The 16,233-nt window shown below is 39.8% G+C and overlaps 2 protein-coding genes across 2 annotated transcripts; both read left to right on the plus strand.

Annotated features, from left to right (window-relative positions):
* Positions 1 to 2,895: 2,895 nt before the first annotated feature.
* On the plus strand, positions 2,896 to 12,287 carry LOC146139916 (uncharacterized). Its single transcript, XM_083391424.1, has 7 exons — positions 2,896 to 3,184; positions 6,722 to 6,790; positions 6,936 to 7,000; positions 7,451 to 7,910; positions 8,816 to 9,099; positions 9,538 to 10,855; positions 11,369 to 12,287. Exons 1-7 carry the CDS (start codon positions 3,073 to 3,075, stop codon positions 11,647 to 11,649), a joined length of 2,589 nt encoding a protein of 862 aa, XP_083247550.1. The 5' UTR covers positions 2,896 to 3,072; the 3' UTR covers positions 11,650 to 12,287.
* LOC146139917 (uncharacterized) lies at positions 3,979 to 6,490 on the plus strand. Its single transcript, XM_083391425.1, has one exon. The coding sequence runs from the start codon at positions 6,072 to 6,074 to the stop codon at positions 6,423 to 6,425; it is 354 nt and encodes a 117-aa protein (XP_083247551.1). The 5' UTR covers positions 3,979 to 6,071; the 3' UTR covers positions 6,426 to 6,490.
* Positions 12,288 to 16,233: the final 3,946 nt, after the last annotated feature.

The following is a 16,233-nucleotide window of genomic DNA, read 5'->3' on the forward strand; positions in this document are numbered from 1 at the left end:
TATATTTTATTGTTTTCTAAGTCAGTTTGCCATTATTGGTTCCGGTTTCAGTCGGAAACAATGAGATTATCTTAAGTATAAAGTAGGTTGTTATATCTTTTATTAGTGAAAAACAAAGTTTCACACTGTAATAACCAACAAAAAACGTTTTTTTTTAATTAACCAAGTGGTGATCATGAAATTCCGTTCAAAATTGTCTGTCTAAACTGTAAGATTCATTTCCAAGTCTTACTTCTTTAGTTTAAACTGGTGTTCGTAAGTTTAGCTAACATTTTGGTAGTTCAGATATGAAGAGGAATTATTTTATGTCAAACGGAAGGACACAACATCTTTATGCATAAAAATATTTTAAAAACATTCAAAGAAACGAAGAGCTTTATGGTATTCACAGTTTTTTAGGGCCTGCCATGTTATTTAAATACATATACGTTCTCCAACTGAATAGGGAATAACCACTTACCGAAACTGATGCCTGTCAAAGCATAAAGCGTTTACTATTTATTTCGTGTGTTTTTTTAGATTTTAAACAACATGAGCAGATCTATGTTTTTAGCGTCCTATATTGTTGATATATTTTGCTGTTGTCTTTTCAGCATCATCATGGCTTCGTGGGGGGTAAACACCTGACAAGGTTCTCAGCATTGCGAGCCAGGCGACGTCTGATTAGAGTTAATTGTTTTCTTTTGCGGTCGACGACACCTCATGGCCTTGTTTAAAGTCGCCGGGCCGGTTCGATTTAATTGGCCTAAGGGCGCTCGAAAAGTCGTCCAGGCGAGTGAAACGATGGCGCCTTGCGCATCAGCTGATTAACACATCATTACTGTTTTAATATCGCTTCAGTTCCAGGCAGTAAAGCTGTAAAATCGTTTTGTCGAAAGGTTGTATGACTATATGCGAATTTGGAGACTTTTTTCTTACGTAAAACCATGAAAGTGTGTGTCGCAGGAGAAGTAATGGTTTGAAATATGTGGCAACCAAATATATGAGGTTTGATATCGCAATTGGTTTATGGAAAACAATATATGATTACTAAAATATTATTTTTTAAATAATGCATAAAAAGTCACCAGTCGTTATAAACAGTCGCCAGCGAAAGTATTAGAAAATATCTGATAAAGGAATCTTTGTCGATTTACCTTCCCATATTTAACTTAAATATTAAAAATCCACTATAGAAAGTGTCTTTGATGTTAAACGAAATCGCCCAGTGGTCTTTCAAATCGATTTTACGCATGATGATCTGAACTGTTTTACGTAAGATGACTTGACTTTGTTTTAACTGCACGACGATCTCTCAAAAACCCACACTGATAACACCGACCCCTGTTATTTATTGTTTCTGTTTGTTGCTTGTCAGAAATAGAAGTGATGAAGGGCCGTTTCAAACTCGATAAATAAACTGTCGAGGGCTGTTAGCTGGTGCGCAAATCATCTAAGAGTTGCGAAACGAGGTAAAATCGTTTTTGACGTGTCGCCAACAATCGTTTGTGACTAAATCTTTTACGAAAAGTTTTGTTTTGATATACTGCTGTTTAAGTGCTGCTGCCAAGTAGGCCATCAATAAAGTGACCTTTATTGTGTAGTAAAGCATCTCGGATACTTCCGAGTAAAATGCTTCAGAAACTGTTTCAGTCGTATAGAATTGCAAAGCGTGAACGCATTTATCTAGGCCAGATCTCTGGTGAAATAAACAAATTTAGTTGAACATAGGATAACACACGTGCTGACTGTTTTTACTGATCCTAATAGAGTATTTCAGTTTGTATTGAGATTGCGGTGAAGTGAGTTTGCCAAGTCTCAACTTATCATTTTGTTGTTTCGTTACAAAGCCGGACGTGTATTCCCCATAATGACCACTGAGTGGAACGAATAATGAACACTGAGTGGAATTACCGTAAGACCCGCAGTTACGTGTAATTAGTTACTGGTCGCACGTAGAAAACCACCATTTACCGAAACGGAGCTGTTTGACGATAGGTTCAGCTGCATTTAACCTCGTGATTACATGCTATCATATCGTAGCACATTTCGTAGCCTTAAAACATTGAGAACTTGATAGTGGGAGGTAATCATAGGCTGAATCATGATGGTTGTTCGATTTTCCTTACCGAACTGCTGGTTAGAGAATGATTGTAGAGAAGAGACTATACTGAGTGAAATGCTGAATAGCACACTTTTTTATGAATATTGACTTGCACAACTGTATAGGAAAGCGATTATAAGAACTTGGATTTTAAAAGGTGGCAAATTTCTGTTATATACAGAGACAGGCTTTTTGCGCAGTGTGAAAATGCATAGATGAAGATTATAGAAAAATAATATCAAAAATGAGGATTATTAATAGCTACTAGGTGTTAAAAAATTTCGAGTTTGATGATATATACTCGGTTTTCGCAAAGGCTTGTTAGGGTATTTCAGGATTCCTTACTTTCTGACTCCTGTTAGAAATTAATACGATAAAAACCTTGATATACAGCGAATTACAGGTTTCAGCTGGACGATGCCATGATGCAGTCACTAAATTGCATGAAATAATGCTTTGCAGAGTGGGAGAAATTGGTCGACAAGTAGAAAAGATCCACTTGTTAGACGCTGTCCCATAACATTTTACATTTGCCCTGTTGTAAAATTATAACAGGCGAAATGTTTCTTTACTATAGCAAGAAAAAAAAGTTCTACTACTTACACAATATACTTTAAGTTACCATGCCGTTTGTGTGTTTTTGAGTTGTTAGATATTGAATATAAGTAAAAAGTGTGTTTGTTGAGGACATTGACAGGTGTTTATTGCGATTCTCGTCAATACTTATAAATGGTCAGACAAGACACACTTTGCAGAATGTATCCTTCCTTAATTTGGAAATAATGATAATATTTTTGTGCTTTACAGGTCGCTTAAGGTTAAGTTTTCCCGAAAAACGATAACTTTCATGCTGAAATATGCATTCTGCCTGACTGAAAGATTACATTAGTTCAGTCGCTTAAGGCTAAAAGTGTCCGATCGGAATCTTGCAAACTGCAAAAACTGTTTTGAGATATAAAACAAATCGAGGCAACGAAAAGCCTCCCAAGATGGCCATCGCAATGTCGCCAGGAATTCTGGCCGCCGTTGTAATTCTTTCCGTGGAGCTTGTGGTTATCATCACTGTCATTGCCTACCTTCTGTGGCGAAGTCATCACATGCGTAAGAAAAAAAACACTTTTTGTTTTTAGTAAACGATAATTGGCTTTGGCAATGGTTAATGTGTCGAAAATTGCCGTTCTAGTGCAGTGGTTCTTAACTTTTGGCAACCTGTCGAACCCCTATATCATTCTGCAAGCTTTCGTTGAACCCCTACTTTTCGCTCAGTATTCGTTTCTTCCTCCTAGCAGCTGAAACTGGGCATATTCGAATTATAAACTTGCATTTATCTAGGTTAAATTGGCCAAACTTTCAATTAATAACGTTACATGACACCTTGGCATTTAAAGGAGATTCGAAGTTAGCTTGAAATAACAGCATTTATATTTCAGAGGACGTTCTCACCGAACCCTTAAAATAGCTGTGTCGAACCCCAAGGGTTCGGCGAACTCTGGTCAAGGACCACTGTTCTAGTGTTTTAATTGTACCGCAACTGTTAAACAATTCCTAATTCATAACTCAAAAGTTCTTTCTATAAAATATGCGGCATTATGTAACGAATAAACGTAGTGTTATGTTTATGGAAGAAACTATATTGAACAATGTAGGTATTAGTTATAAAGGGGGGAATGGCGGTTCTGAAATCTGAACTGTAATATGCCAAAAGGAGATTGCCATAATGGGCGGGGGCGCAGTGGCAAAGTTTACGACCTTTAAAATTACAGGCGGTGCTGCCATTGTTTGACGATACAAACAATTGCTGTAATGACAACTTAACAGCGCAAAACCTTTCGTTTGGGGAAGGGAGGAGTTTTGAAGTGATAGAACACCTCGCGGACGAAACAAAAAAAAATACATTTATCTTTAAACGTTATTTTTCTTTAAACGTCAAATCTGTTCATCAAAGAAAATCGGTCGCTAACAAATTTGCATTTTTATTTAAATATTATTTTAACGTCCATTTCACCAAGAGTTTTAACATCAGGAAGAGTAGGTTAATTTGTGTACTGAATGTTGGATTGAACATTCAATCAATTGTATAACAAAATATGTTTTGTTTTATACAATACACTTTTTACCTGTAAGCCTATCCTAAGATTTTTTGTGACGTTATATTTGGTTTCTCACAGGTAGTTATTTATTTTAAAACTGTTTTTGACTACTTGAAATCAACTCGGATATCGAAAACGGAAAACAGTTCGTTTCTTTGTGGAAAGATAATAATCCCACAGCAGCAGAAGGTAAAAAATCCTTCACAAAGTTAGAGCCATTATTTCCATTAGGCCGGATCATGACTTCAGCAGTAACATGACAGCAGAAAATACGATTGTGACGTCTATAAACAATTCAGCGTTTGGGTTTCATAAATCCTCTGTGGAGGTGCTTTTTGACCAATGAGATAACAATGTGAACGCGAACGTGTCTAATTGTCAGCTACACGGCAGTTCTCAACGTAATTATGACGTTTTCTCCCACCCCCACCTCATTTTAGTTAAACTGACTTGAGCCAGTAGCCCGATACAAACGTTCTCTGTTACAAATTGTTATTTACGTCACATTAAAACCTTCGCAAAATACTGCTGTTTGAAATAAAACGTTGTATACTTTGCTAATGTTTGTACCCACATGTCTATTGACAATACCAGCTTGAGCTTGCTTTGCTTATGTTTTGTAATAGGAATGGCGATTAAATGTTTAAAACTGTAAGTAGACCATATTTATACAAATAAACTGATGATAAAACAGAACCCGTTGTCCATCAGTAATGCATATTTGTCAATTTCAAATATATAAAAACCGCTGTCATTTGTCCAATTAATAAAACTAAATTAAAATACAATAACTTGTTCTAGTTATACCTGTAAGGCTGTAACATGTCCCAGATTGCTGCAAAAAACTTCTATTAGTTTGGATTAATTATTGAATCCTAAAATTGTGTTGTGGCGACACTTAGCGGAATCGTATTTACTTAAGTTAAAACTATGAAAAAATTCTCAAACGATATAATGTGTTCAATTGGCCTAGGCTTCTGGAAGTGTCGCTTGTGCATGAAAACTGTACATTCAGGTTCACTTAAGGATCGGAGGTTATCGAACTCGCAATCTCTATTGCGATTGCACATAGTTAGATCTGATGTACGCGATTATAGATTGCAGAACGCCCGAGGCGTCTGAAAATAAATTGCTGGACGACCTCTGTCAATACAAATCGCCAGCCGGGCAGAAGGTTTGTATTTCAATTCTTATTAAATTTTTACTCGACTTTCGACCAACAGTCATTGCATCTTTAAAAACAATCACTAAGTGCGCATTAAGTATACGTTTGCAGAACATGTTATTAAAAAAGGGATTTTAAGGCGATTTGTGTAGTAGAAGAGTGATTTTTAAGCCGACCCAAGTTTTCTGCTATTTCTAATTTAGGGTATAGGTATAGATAGGAACAATTTTTCTGAAGTCAAGGACATCGTTTACCTAGTGAAAGGTCACTAAACAAATATAGGAAGACAAGGTGTTGAAAAGTGTACATTATATCAGGCTAAATTCAAGTGGTTACATGAGTTTTATGCTTTTAAAATATTTTCACAGAAATACTGCTGTAAATGGAATTAGTAGCGTATAAGGAGATGTAGCTATATGATCTTGTTTACGTTTTGCATTAGTTGAGGTGTAACAATGTACGTTTCTATACCAGCTAAATATGTCGCAACTTTATCTTAAAAAATGATTTAGTGGTAAGTTTTAGTCAGGAAAATGGGTTTTGAAACTCACCAGACATATGAGCTACGACTGGTCTTTTTTTTTTGCTGCTTTGTCGCTCTACTTAAAACGTTAAATTATTGTACAGCAATCCCATTCAACGCAAAAAGGTGTTTGAGCTGTTTGATGCTAGAACCGAATTAAAAACTCTTGATGAGAGAGAGAGCGGTCAAAGGCCACTCCTTAAAAATGATATGAATTCTGCGCCGAATCGTAACCAGAAGAAACAGGATTGGCGCAATGACTTGTACAACGCTATGAAAAGGAGCCTAGAAGAGGGTCCTCTCACTGGGGCCTTGACCGAGAAGACTGGCGACGTCGTCTCACGGACCCTCGTATCTCTAGTGGATGCCACCGTCGAACAGAGCCTAAAGAACTTGAAGAGGCAGAATCGCGCCGAGGTACGCGAAAAGGCTCAGCTCCATCGCGATATCAGGCTTCTTGAGGAAAAGAACGAAAAGAGCGCCAGAAAAATACGACAGCTGGAAAAGAGACAGAAAGCCCAATTCAAAAAAGGTCGAAACATTTACTTGCCAAATGCGAGTTAATTTTCTTTCGACAAAGTTCTTCCTAAAGTTTAGGGCTTTTGCTACACGCAGATTTTGAACGGCAAGGGTACACTAGTATGCTTTATAAGCGAATCACGTTTTATCCGAATTGTGTGTGTGTTTTTTTACATATTGTGAAATTCCCTTAACGCGTCAAAATTATCTTATGTAAGATGCTCAAGGCTCATGCCTAAAACTGTTCAAAATACTGAACAGGATATCGACAACTGAGACATCATTGGTTAACAGACAGAATTGTATTGTAGCGGCCTTGAATAATACTTGGTTGTTTTTAGGTGGCGCAAATAACAAAAGCGAAATACCGACTGGAACCTATGAAGCAAAAGAAACTGTTACAGTGCCACGTGAGTAGGATTTACTTTTAGTTGATTTGCAAATAGTATAGCCACAATGCCAGGTAGCTGTTTAATTTAACTAAATTGTTTTGGTTATTTGACTAGATGAGCAAATGTAACAAGTGAGCCTAATGTGAATATTGTTTTTAAACAGCGATAAATAACGTCGTCATCGAGAACGAAACCAAAAAAGAAGAAGAGCCTGAAGTGGAAAAGCCGGTAAGTATAGTGGTTCGTGTTAAATAACAGCAAATTCATAGTTGCACATCGATACAATTCATTACTTGTATAATGTTTATAACTTAAACGTTTGACATTAGCAAAGGCTACCTAGAATCCCCTAGAATCCCGAAACATGCAAACCAAAGCACGGTCTAAACTGAACCCAAAAATAGCTTTAATTCATAAACCGGAAACAATTGTCTAAAATATAATATTGCTTTGCAAGCTGGTTGTATAATTGGGTCAGATTAGTATCCATTAGTATAAATCAGAGACATGAAAACACCTGGTTGTCATTTCACGTTAATCTTGGCAGTGAATTTCCGCACAAAGTTAAGGCTGAATATCTGCGATATCCATTGCGTATTAAATAAAAGTGGAAAAACAACGCAAAAAGTATAATTCTATTTGCTTTCCTTTCTGACATTGTGTTTTTCTCATTTTAAGGTCCCAGCTCCTAGAGCATCTTCAAGCCCTCCTTCTGAATGCGAAAAGGAGACATCATCTTCCGAATCCGAGTCCTCGTCGGAAGAGGAGGAAAGCTCCGAAGAAGAACCGGAACTTAACGAAATACAAGAGGAAGTCCAAGAAAAAGAATCCTCCTCAGAATCAGAACAAGAAAGGGTCGAGGAAGATAAAACTAAAGAGCCAATTGTAGAAAAAGAGGAGGAAGTCTCTGTCATGGAGGCACCATCTTCTCCTGTGATTTCAAGGCATCCAAGTACGTCCTCCAGCAGTTCGTCCTCCAACGATCCCAGTTCTTCTTCTTCTGAAACTGATGAAGAACGAAAGAGCGATGATGTGGTGATTGAAGTTGATCCCGAAGCTGAAAAGGAAACAAGTGATTTCGAGGTGGAAAAACCCCAAGAGGTCTTGATTCCAGTCGAATCACCTCCGACAAGTTTAGGTAAGTTCGAGTTTTCCCAACTTCATTTTTAACTCAATTTGTTAAATTGCACGTCACTAATTACTCAAGTTAGAGGTTAGTAGTTCCTAAAATTACGAATACCAAAAGCTATTTTCTCAAAATAATTAGTCATTAAAATTGTCGTGATTAGATTCTTATTATTTTAAATAGCTGCCTACACTACAGCATCTCTTTGCAACAGGAAATAAAAACTTATTATTGCAGGAATAACTTCTTAACGGTACATACAATACGATTTACTAACTCAGTACTGGACGAGGACACGCACAAAGAAGTTCCAGTCAAGTCAGTTGTTCAAATAAATCAATTATAGAACTAACAAGTCAGTGAGGCAAACGAACGCATGGGGGTATCTTGATTGTTTTTAGAAAAGCACTGCAATGAACTTCAAAATACACGTCCTGGCAATAATAAATTTAGCACAGGCGTTCCTTAACTGAAGTCCATTCACCCCTTGAGGGTATGTGGACTCGTTTTGGCAATCAATGAGTCATAATTTAAACCTTATAGTTTTAAATAAATTTATTTTTCAAGAGGCTAACTGAAAAAACGTTTTGACCCTCCTTCAATATATTTTGGCTCGATTTTAGTGTATAATTGCACACGTTTGACCTAAAACTGCAGGTTTCTACTTGTTTTTACACCATCCTTGAACAATTGCATGCCGACCCTGGTCCAGGCAAACTATTTTTCAGTTGTCCTCGTTGAATAGTTTAAGAAACCCTGATCCAGCAAATAAGGCATTTTGGCGAGCCGATACTTTATTTATACAATAGGGCCAAATCTCAAAGATTCAACGCTTTACGTCCAAAATTTAGGCCTAAATTTGAGCTGTCAGTGCAAACGCTATTTAATTCAAAAAATGAGCAAAATTAAATACACAGAGCGAGTGTCTTCTTCGTCTTCCCGAGTCCGCTCCATCGACGTCGGAGGAGGCATCACTCTGTCGCTTCGCATCCAGCGCGGATCCGACAACGCCCACAAAGTCATCCTTAACGGAAGATCTCTGGGAGGCGACGGAGAGTGCACATCATCATCAGAAGATGGGTCGGACGAGCCTCTGAGGAGCTTCTCGCATAACCAGACTCAGGATGACGGCATCAAGGTGATCCGGAGGTACGACGTGCCGGAAGAGAACTCCGAAAGCTATTTTGCTGCTCCACCCAAGGTATTGTAATACCGTCGAGTGTTTTTACGAACAATATAATTTATTTAGACTATATAAATTATGTATATGACTATCTTGTTTGAATAGTAAAGTTTCACCTTGTGGTATGCTCTAAATCACTGTAACCTTCGACCTTTTTGAGATTTTCAAAAACTCCTTATGTTCAAAAATGACATTTAAAGCAAATTAAAGTTCTTCTATTGGATGGCTCCTATAAAATAAAAAAACGAGTGCTTACGCAATCTGGCCGGTATCTTAAATCACGATTATTTTTTAACTACACTATTGCTGGCTATAACGTATTTGCAAAAAGCCAAAAAAATAAACGTTTACCTATGTTACCAGCTTCAACTAGTCTTGCTTCATTCTTTCCGCACAAATTCGTGCAAGCATACTCCTGGCATTTCCAACGGCTAACGCAACTCTTATCGTTTGCAGCCTATCGGTTTCCGGCCGTCCTCCCTACCCTCCGATGACGAGTCCGACGAGCTCGTGACGTCAGATGAGGCGGTGGCCGGTGTCATCAACGTGACGTCAGGCGAGAAGCTCACGATCTGCCAGGCGACGAAGAAGGGCCTGATCCCGAAGAAGACGGCGCTCTTCCTGCTGGAGGCGCAGGCTGCAACCGGGAGCGTAGTGAACCCACGCAACGGCGTTAAGCTTTCGGTGCAGGGCGCAATAGACCTCGGCCTTGTCGACGAGCACTATAGGCAGACGCTGATAGCTGCAGAAGGCGCTTACTACGGCTACCTGGACCCACGCACCAACGAGACGGTTTGCCTGAGCGAGGCCATGCGGAGGGGAATCTTCCCCAAAGCGCAAGGCATGCGGCTGCTGGAATCCCAGGTGGCCACTGGCGGCGTTATTGACCCGTGGACCGGCGCCAGGTACGCGCTGGACGCCGCACAGCAGAAGGGTTTGGTCGACGACGAGATGGCCCAAGCGCTGAAGACGCCCGACGAGCTGATGGATTTCTTCGATCCCGGCACGCAGTCGAAGCTGAGCTACGGCGACCTGCTGGCCAAGTGTATTCGCGACCTGGACACTGGCCTGCGCTTCCTCTACATCGAGGAGAAGCCGCGCGCTATCGACACGCACTACCAGCCCGATTTGCTCACTTTCCGGAGCGCTTTTAGACGCAAAGTCACGCTACAGGACCTGATCGACGCCGGCCTAGTTGAGCGCCCGATTTTGGACGCGTTTCGCGGAGGGAGGCTGAGCAAAGAAGAGCTTCGCGACGTCCTGCAGCCATTCCTGGTCGGCGAGGAGCCAATCGCTGGAGTGCTGAACAAGGCGACGCACAAGGTGCTGAGCATCTGTCAGGCGGTTAAAGACGGCTTGTTGCGCAAAGGCACTGCTCTTGAGCTCCTCGAAGCCCAGGCGGCCACCGGAAGCATAATCGACCCTGCATCCGGGAAGAAGATGTCCGTAAATCGTGCAGTCAGCATCGGCTTGGTGGACCAGGAGTTTGCAGCCGCCCTACAAAACGCAGAGCAGGCTGTTCATGGCTTCACTGAGCCTGGAACCAATAAGCTCATATCGCTATTCGAGGCAATGAAGAAGGGCATCGTGATCGAGATTCACGGAGTCCGGATGTTGGAGGCGCAGCTCGCCACCGGAGGAGTGATTGATCCTGAAGCGGGCTACCGCATCCCAACGTCTCTTGCCCTGGAGCGCGGACTCTTCGACTACAGAATGGCTGACATTCTTACGACGTCCAACGCAGATTTAAAGGGCTACTACGACCCTACCAGTGGTGAGAAATTGTTTTAAGATTGTTGACAGAAAATTCGGCAAACTGTTTATATAAGTAACAGCGAAAGGACGCATCTCGATTTTTTCACAAAAAAATACAATTTCGGATTTAAACGAAGAACCTAAAATTGAAAAAAGGATGTAGGAAAGTATAAAAATGGTCTTAATTTGATTCTAGTAAGCATTTCTTATAATTGTAAAATTACTCTTTCGGCGAAATTTTATTAAGGTGCCAACGTTTCAATTACCTATTCGGTCAATCGCGTTCAGGGCAATATAGCATTTCCTAATTTGATTCTAATATGACGTTTAGCAAATGCACTCAAGACAAGCTATTCTTCTATAACGGTCCTCGAGAAGATGCTTTGTAAGCAATCAGACGGCATCCTTCCGATTCAGGCCTTACACTTTGTGTCTCAAAACTGTACCTCTAACGTTAAAAAATCGCAGCCAAAACGACTTTTAGAGTAGTTTTACGTTGCCGAGGCTGAGCAAAATGGTTACTATGTTGCAGGCGAGAACACGACCTACGCGGAGCTAATGAAGCGCTGCGTCAGAAACAAGAAGCGTCACGGAGGAGGAATGCGTCTTCTCCCGATCGTCGATCGCGCTCCCACCACCGACCTGAAGCTGAAGGGCACCTTCCGTCATCGCAAGATCACCATCACCGACCCGCTCACCAACCGCCAGATGACGCTAGACCAGGCGGCATCGGCAAACGTCATTGACCCGGAAACTTTGCAGACGCTATCGCTACAGGAAGGCGTTTGGCCCGACGACGCCCGTCGCACTTGATTTCCAAGCGCGTATATTTTTGTTGTTTCGCTAATCCGCCTGGTAGCGACGTTGCGCTGCGGCTGCATTGTTTGTTTTTTCAAAAGTGCCAAAAATATTCGCGATGAGCAGAAACAATTGCTCCGGGAAGAAGCGTTATAGCTTAAAATGGGCCCAGGATGTAGTCGGAATTCTGTGAAAATTTTGACAATATTTGTATTTGGGTATCCGTAAAGAAACAGATCTATGGATTCGGAGATTCGGTTTGGTTTGGTTTAGGCTACTTTGTTCTGTTGGGCCTGGTCGTTCGAGTGTATTTTTTCTGTGGGAAAAACATTTTAAATAATATTTGTGTAATATGTTGTTTACATAAAAGTATTAGAGCTTGCGTGATACCTTTGCGTGATACCTGTCCATTTTGCAAAAATAGGTGTGTTGCATAGTTAGTGTTAGTAATACTGAGTCCTTAATATAAGTAAATTAAAATCTCGTTGTTTACAGCTAAGTCTGGCCTTAAATCATATAAAAATTGCTTAATTTATCGCTTAATTTCTGTGTAGGTTTTTTTATTCAATTACTGTTCCGTGTGAAAACATGTGGTGAAGTTGGTCATGGTACATTTATTGATGTTTAATATTAATATTGAAATAAAATAAATAGCATACATTGAAAAAATGTTACATTGTGTTTTTTTCCAAACTAAAAGAGGTAGATGCAGTGCTTATAATTTCTGACCGGACAGGTGGACAGTTTTCTCCTTGAACGCATGAAAATCTTGAGAGATAACGTCACAGAGTTACGTTAAATCAGGACGCCTATAACAAGTAACCTGAGGTTATCGTTCAATGTAGTGCACAAATATGCAACTGAAATATTGGTTTAAATACAATCAAAAGATGGCGGGACGGCCTGGTGAAAAAGAGACAAAGCCTAGTAAAAAAGCAACACTTTTACCGGTACGACGTATACCTGCAAAAAGTTTTACCGTAACGCAAATCCGAAACGATTCGGCTTAATTTTATTACTGGTTTTAGGCAATATAAAATAAATACTGGTACTAATACAGTTTTACTAATTATCAAATATTATTTACCGTTTTAAACATTCTATTTTGCTAACTTACTTTGTAGTCTGCAACACTCGTAGTTCTTATTTTTGGTTTTATGCTAGTAGTACCGGATATATATTATTGCAAAAATCGCTACTTTGCTAAATACAAAATTTTTATAGCATCGATCTGGCAATTTAATTTGCAATCAATAAAAAAGTCACTTTTAAACTACACAGCTTATTTAGGCATGAACGCTCTCAATTTAAGGGATATTATTAAATTATATGTGTGTCGCTTAATATTTATAATGATTGTTCGACAATTTTGGTACCTAAAAATCCACCAAGCACTTAAATCATCCAAGTAACTAACGATTGTTGTACAATCACTACAAATAAGTTATTTTATGTTTATTCATTATGTTATTTCTACATCTGTGTAGTTTTAAAAATCTGCTTTATTAGGGGTCTTACCATCCATTATACACGTCGCTTTTGGTTGTACAGTACACGCTTGCTACAAAGAGAAATATAACTTGTTCGGTAACGAATAGTAACGACTTTCCAGTGCAAGTTTAACGAAGCGTTTAAAGCTGTTTTACACATTCCCGCGTTACACGCTCTAACGCACACTCTCGTAAAAGTTATTTGTGACGCAACAGACGTTTTGCGTCATACGTAGGTCAAGTGAGAAGTACAGTATAGCCTGTTGCATAAGTTTAGACAGCAAGTAAATCAGTAGGCTTAACTACAGGCACTTTAGATAGCGACAAGCTTTGACACGTCAAGTAATTATTCATCACTCTGCTGAAACTTATGCATGACTACATTAGTGCAAGTGTTGCTCAATTAGCCTGCATTGGGATTCCTAACGCCACAGTTTATGCGAAAACGCTTGTTTGCAGTCATCTTGCACAATTTACTTCACTATTTCCGAATGACGGGATTGGTGTCGATAGCACATCAATCCAGTTAATGGGAAAACATGTAGACGGCAGCTTTTAAAACAGAACTTTTTCTACATGATTTAGGTCAATTGCAGTAACTAGACATTTAAGCACTAAGTTTGCCAGACTGGATTGCTAATGTGAGACGTTCGTGTAGCATTTTTTCGCAAAAGAACACTAGTGAAGGCTTTCGTACCAGATTGGTACTTACGCCTCTTACAAAGTGAGTGGGATGCAAAGATTTTTTGCAGCTACAAAGCAGCGCGCGTTTAGCAGTACTCTAGGTTGCCAGCGAGGTACTTGAGAAAAGCTTCTAACGGGAAACAATAGCTGATTTATTGGCTCGGATCGGCGCCCAGGCCAAGCGTGTAATGTAACTGGCGCTTGCAGAGCCTTTTGCGTGCAAATCACAAATGCTCACGTAAAGGAAAGAGGCGGCCCATGGAGTGTGTAAGGCGGAAACGACAACCTGCTGTATTGTGCAGACGTTATGATGCAGCGTTGCTTGTTTTACGTTGTTGGCCTTATTTTTTTGTTAAAAAAACAGGTCAATTTGCGCGGTAACGCATAATGGCACGAATGCTCGCAAACTTAGATTCAAGGACGACGTTCAAGTCGTAGGGTGACAGGTGAATATTCGGCTGTGAGTTAGTCATAATGGCATTCGCGAAAAGAAGAGGCAATTTTACCCGCAATAAGTAGTTTTGAATTTAAATGAATGTATTAGTACTAATAGGTGTATCGTCTCAAAGCGAGACAGGTAAATAGCCATAGTCATTTCCAGAGGCTGTGTTAGTCGGCTAACAAAGTAATTTAATTGATTTAGTAAATAAATCAGTGATTCTTAAACTGTGTTCTGCAGCAGTGCGCAACACTAGTGAGTGCCCCTCGAGAGATTGTTAAGTGTGCCTCGAAACTTTTAGTAGTTGTGGAAAATAAGTCATTCGTGTTACGGATACGTTCAAACATTTAAGACTTGAACACGCTAAAACAAACTTGATATACTATTCAATTCTTTTTACATATCGTTTGTCGTGTGTTAAGAATAATGATAGTAAAGTTACTATTGTTGTTCTGTAAAATGTGTGCTGCGAAATACTTATTATGGTATAAAAAACATTAGCATTACCCAAATCAATATATAATCGCTAATGGACCCATGCAAACGACAAATGCCGAACTCCTGATCTGGAATAATATAATGTTGTCTTGTTTAAAAACGCAGCCGCGTAGTTTATATTACATACTTTATGCGCGGTCATTCAGATCAAACAAAAGTATCTAACACCTAAATAACGAACCCGCAGTTTACTCCAAAACCGCTACGTGCTAAGTATTTGCAATTTAAGAAAATTTCGTCACTGAGAAGACAATTTTGTTTTCGCTGGTACTTCATTTACTAAACTAAGAGCGTCAAGAAGTTCTGATGGGTGTTCTTCTGACGCAATGCTATCAAAATTGATTACTTTGTTGACGCAATAACACGTGCTGTGTTTTATGTTGTTGTTGGGAACAGGTCCCATACTATTTGTGATTTGTGAGGGACAGTTAAAGTCAGCACGCAGTTAAGGCATTGCTGTACTAAACTTGCTACATTTGAGCCAACGCCTCAAAAAAGGTTTATGTCGCAGTTTCGACTCGTCAGCTTTCTGTTAGTTGTCTCGTGGGTTTTAATTTTTGTACTTTATAGTCGAAGCGTGTGGTTTCCAGTGTAAATTTGGGAAACAGTACTATTCAGTTAGAGTTAGACAGCTGTAATCGTACACAATTTTTAAGTCAATTTTTTAATTACCGTGAGTTTCATGCTTATAACAGAAAAACAGTATGACGGGCTGGTGTTTCAAAAAATCTGCGGTATATTTTAAACAAACTGCCACAATACGGATTTTGGCTTTTTGTATGTGGTTTTAAATCCAGTGTTAGAAACGAGGGAAATAACGTTATCCCATTGCGGTCGATAACTGACACAAAATGTATGGCGTTTTCTGGGCTGCTTAATCTTGAGTGTACCACGCCCAATGATATGTTACAGCTCAAAATCTGCTGTCTTGCTCTGGCCTTAACTAATCCAATAAACCCGTATATAGTTTACTGTTCAATCGATTTTCTGTAATTTGTCATTGTTCGCACTCTAATCTAAAGGAACACGAATAGGGAGAGAAAAAGACGCAGCAACGTTGAAAATAATGTGGAACAAAGTAACAGTCAAAACGATGAAAATCATGGTATTCACGTTGGCGTGGACTCTTGTAGATGGGTAAACTGTTGGATTGGTGCACGCTCACCAGCTAAGCAGCATCCAATCTTAGCAAGGAAGGCGGACAGGGCTATTTATGTAGCGACTGCGCTGTGGGTCGCTGCCCTGGCTCGTCAACGCGATAAAGACACCGACCGGAGACGAGTAGGTGCATTATTCATGAGCGGATATTGAGCCGGGCGGAACCTGCCCTGATCCGTGCCGAAAGCATCGACCCTTCACTGGTCAACTTGGCCACTTTTATCAGCGCCCGGCTCCTTCAACTGCTTGTCTGAGTTATGTTAACCCCTTTGGGCCAGGGGTGGGTAATTATTTTTGAGAGCGGGCCGCATGAGAATCAGAAAATGATTC

This window comes from Ascidiella aspersa, chromosome 6 (assembly GCF_963924565.1).
Source record: "Ascidiella aspersa chromosome 6, kaAscAspe10.2, whole genome shotgun sequence".
In the NCBI taxonomy this organism is placed as follows: Eukaryota; Metazoa; Chordata; class Ascidiacea; order Phlebobranchia; family Ascidiidae; genus Ascidiella; species Ascidiella aspersa.

Coding starts and splice junctions, on each gene's coding strand:
- LOC146139916 (XM_083391424.1), top strand. CDS start 3,073: ATGGCCATCGCAATGTCGCCAGGAATTCTGGCCGCCGTTGTAATTCTT. Junction 7,001..7,450: donor AGCCTGAAGTGGAAAAGCCG/GTAAGTATAGTG, acceptor TCTCATTTTAAG/GTCCCAGCTCCTAGAGCATC. Junction 7,911..8,815: donor ATCACCTCCGACAAGTTTAG/GTAAGTTCGAGT, acceptor TTAAATACACAG/AGCGAGTGTCTTCTTCGTCT.
- LOC146139917 (XM_083391425.1), top strand. CDS start 6,072: ATGAATTCTGCGCCGAATCGTAACCAGAAGAAACAGGATTGGCGCAAT.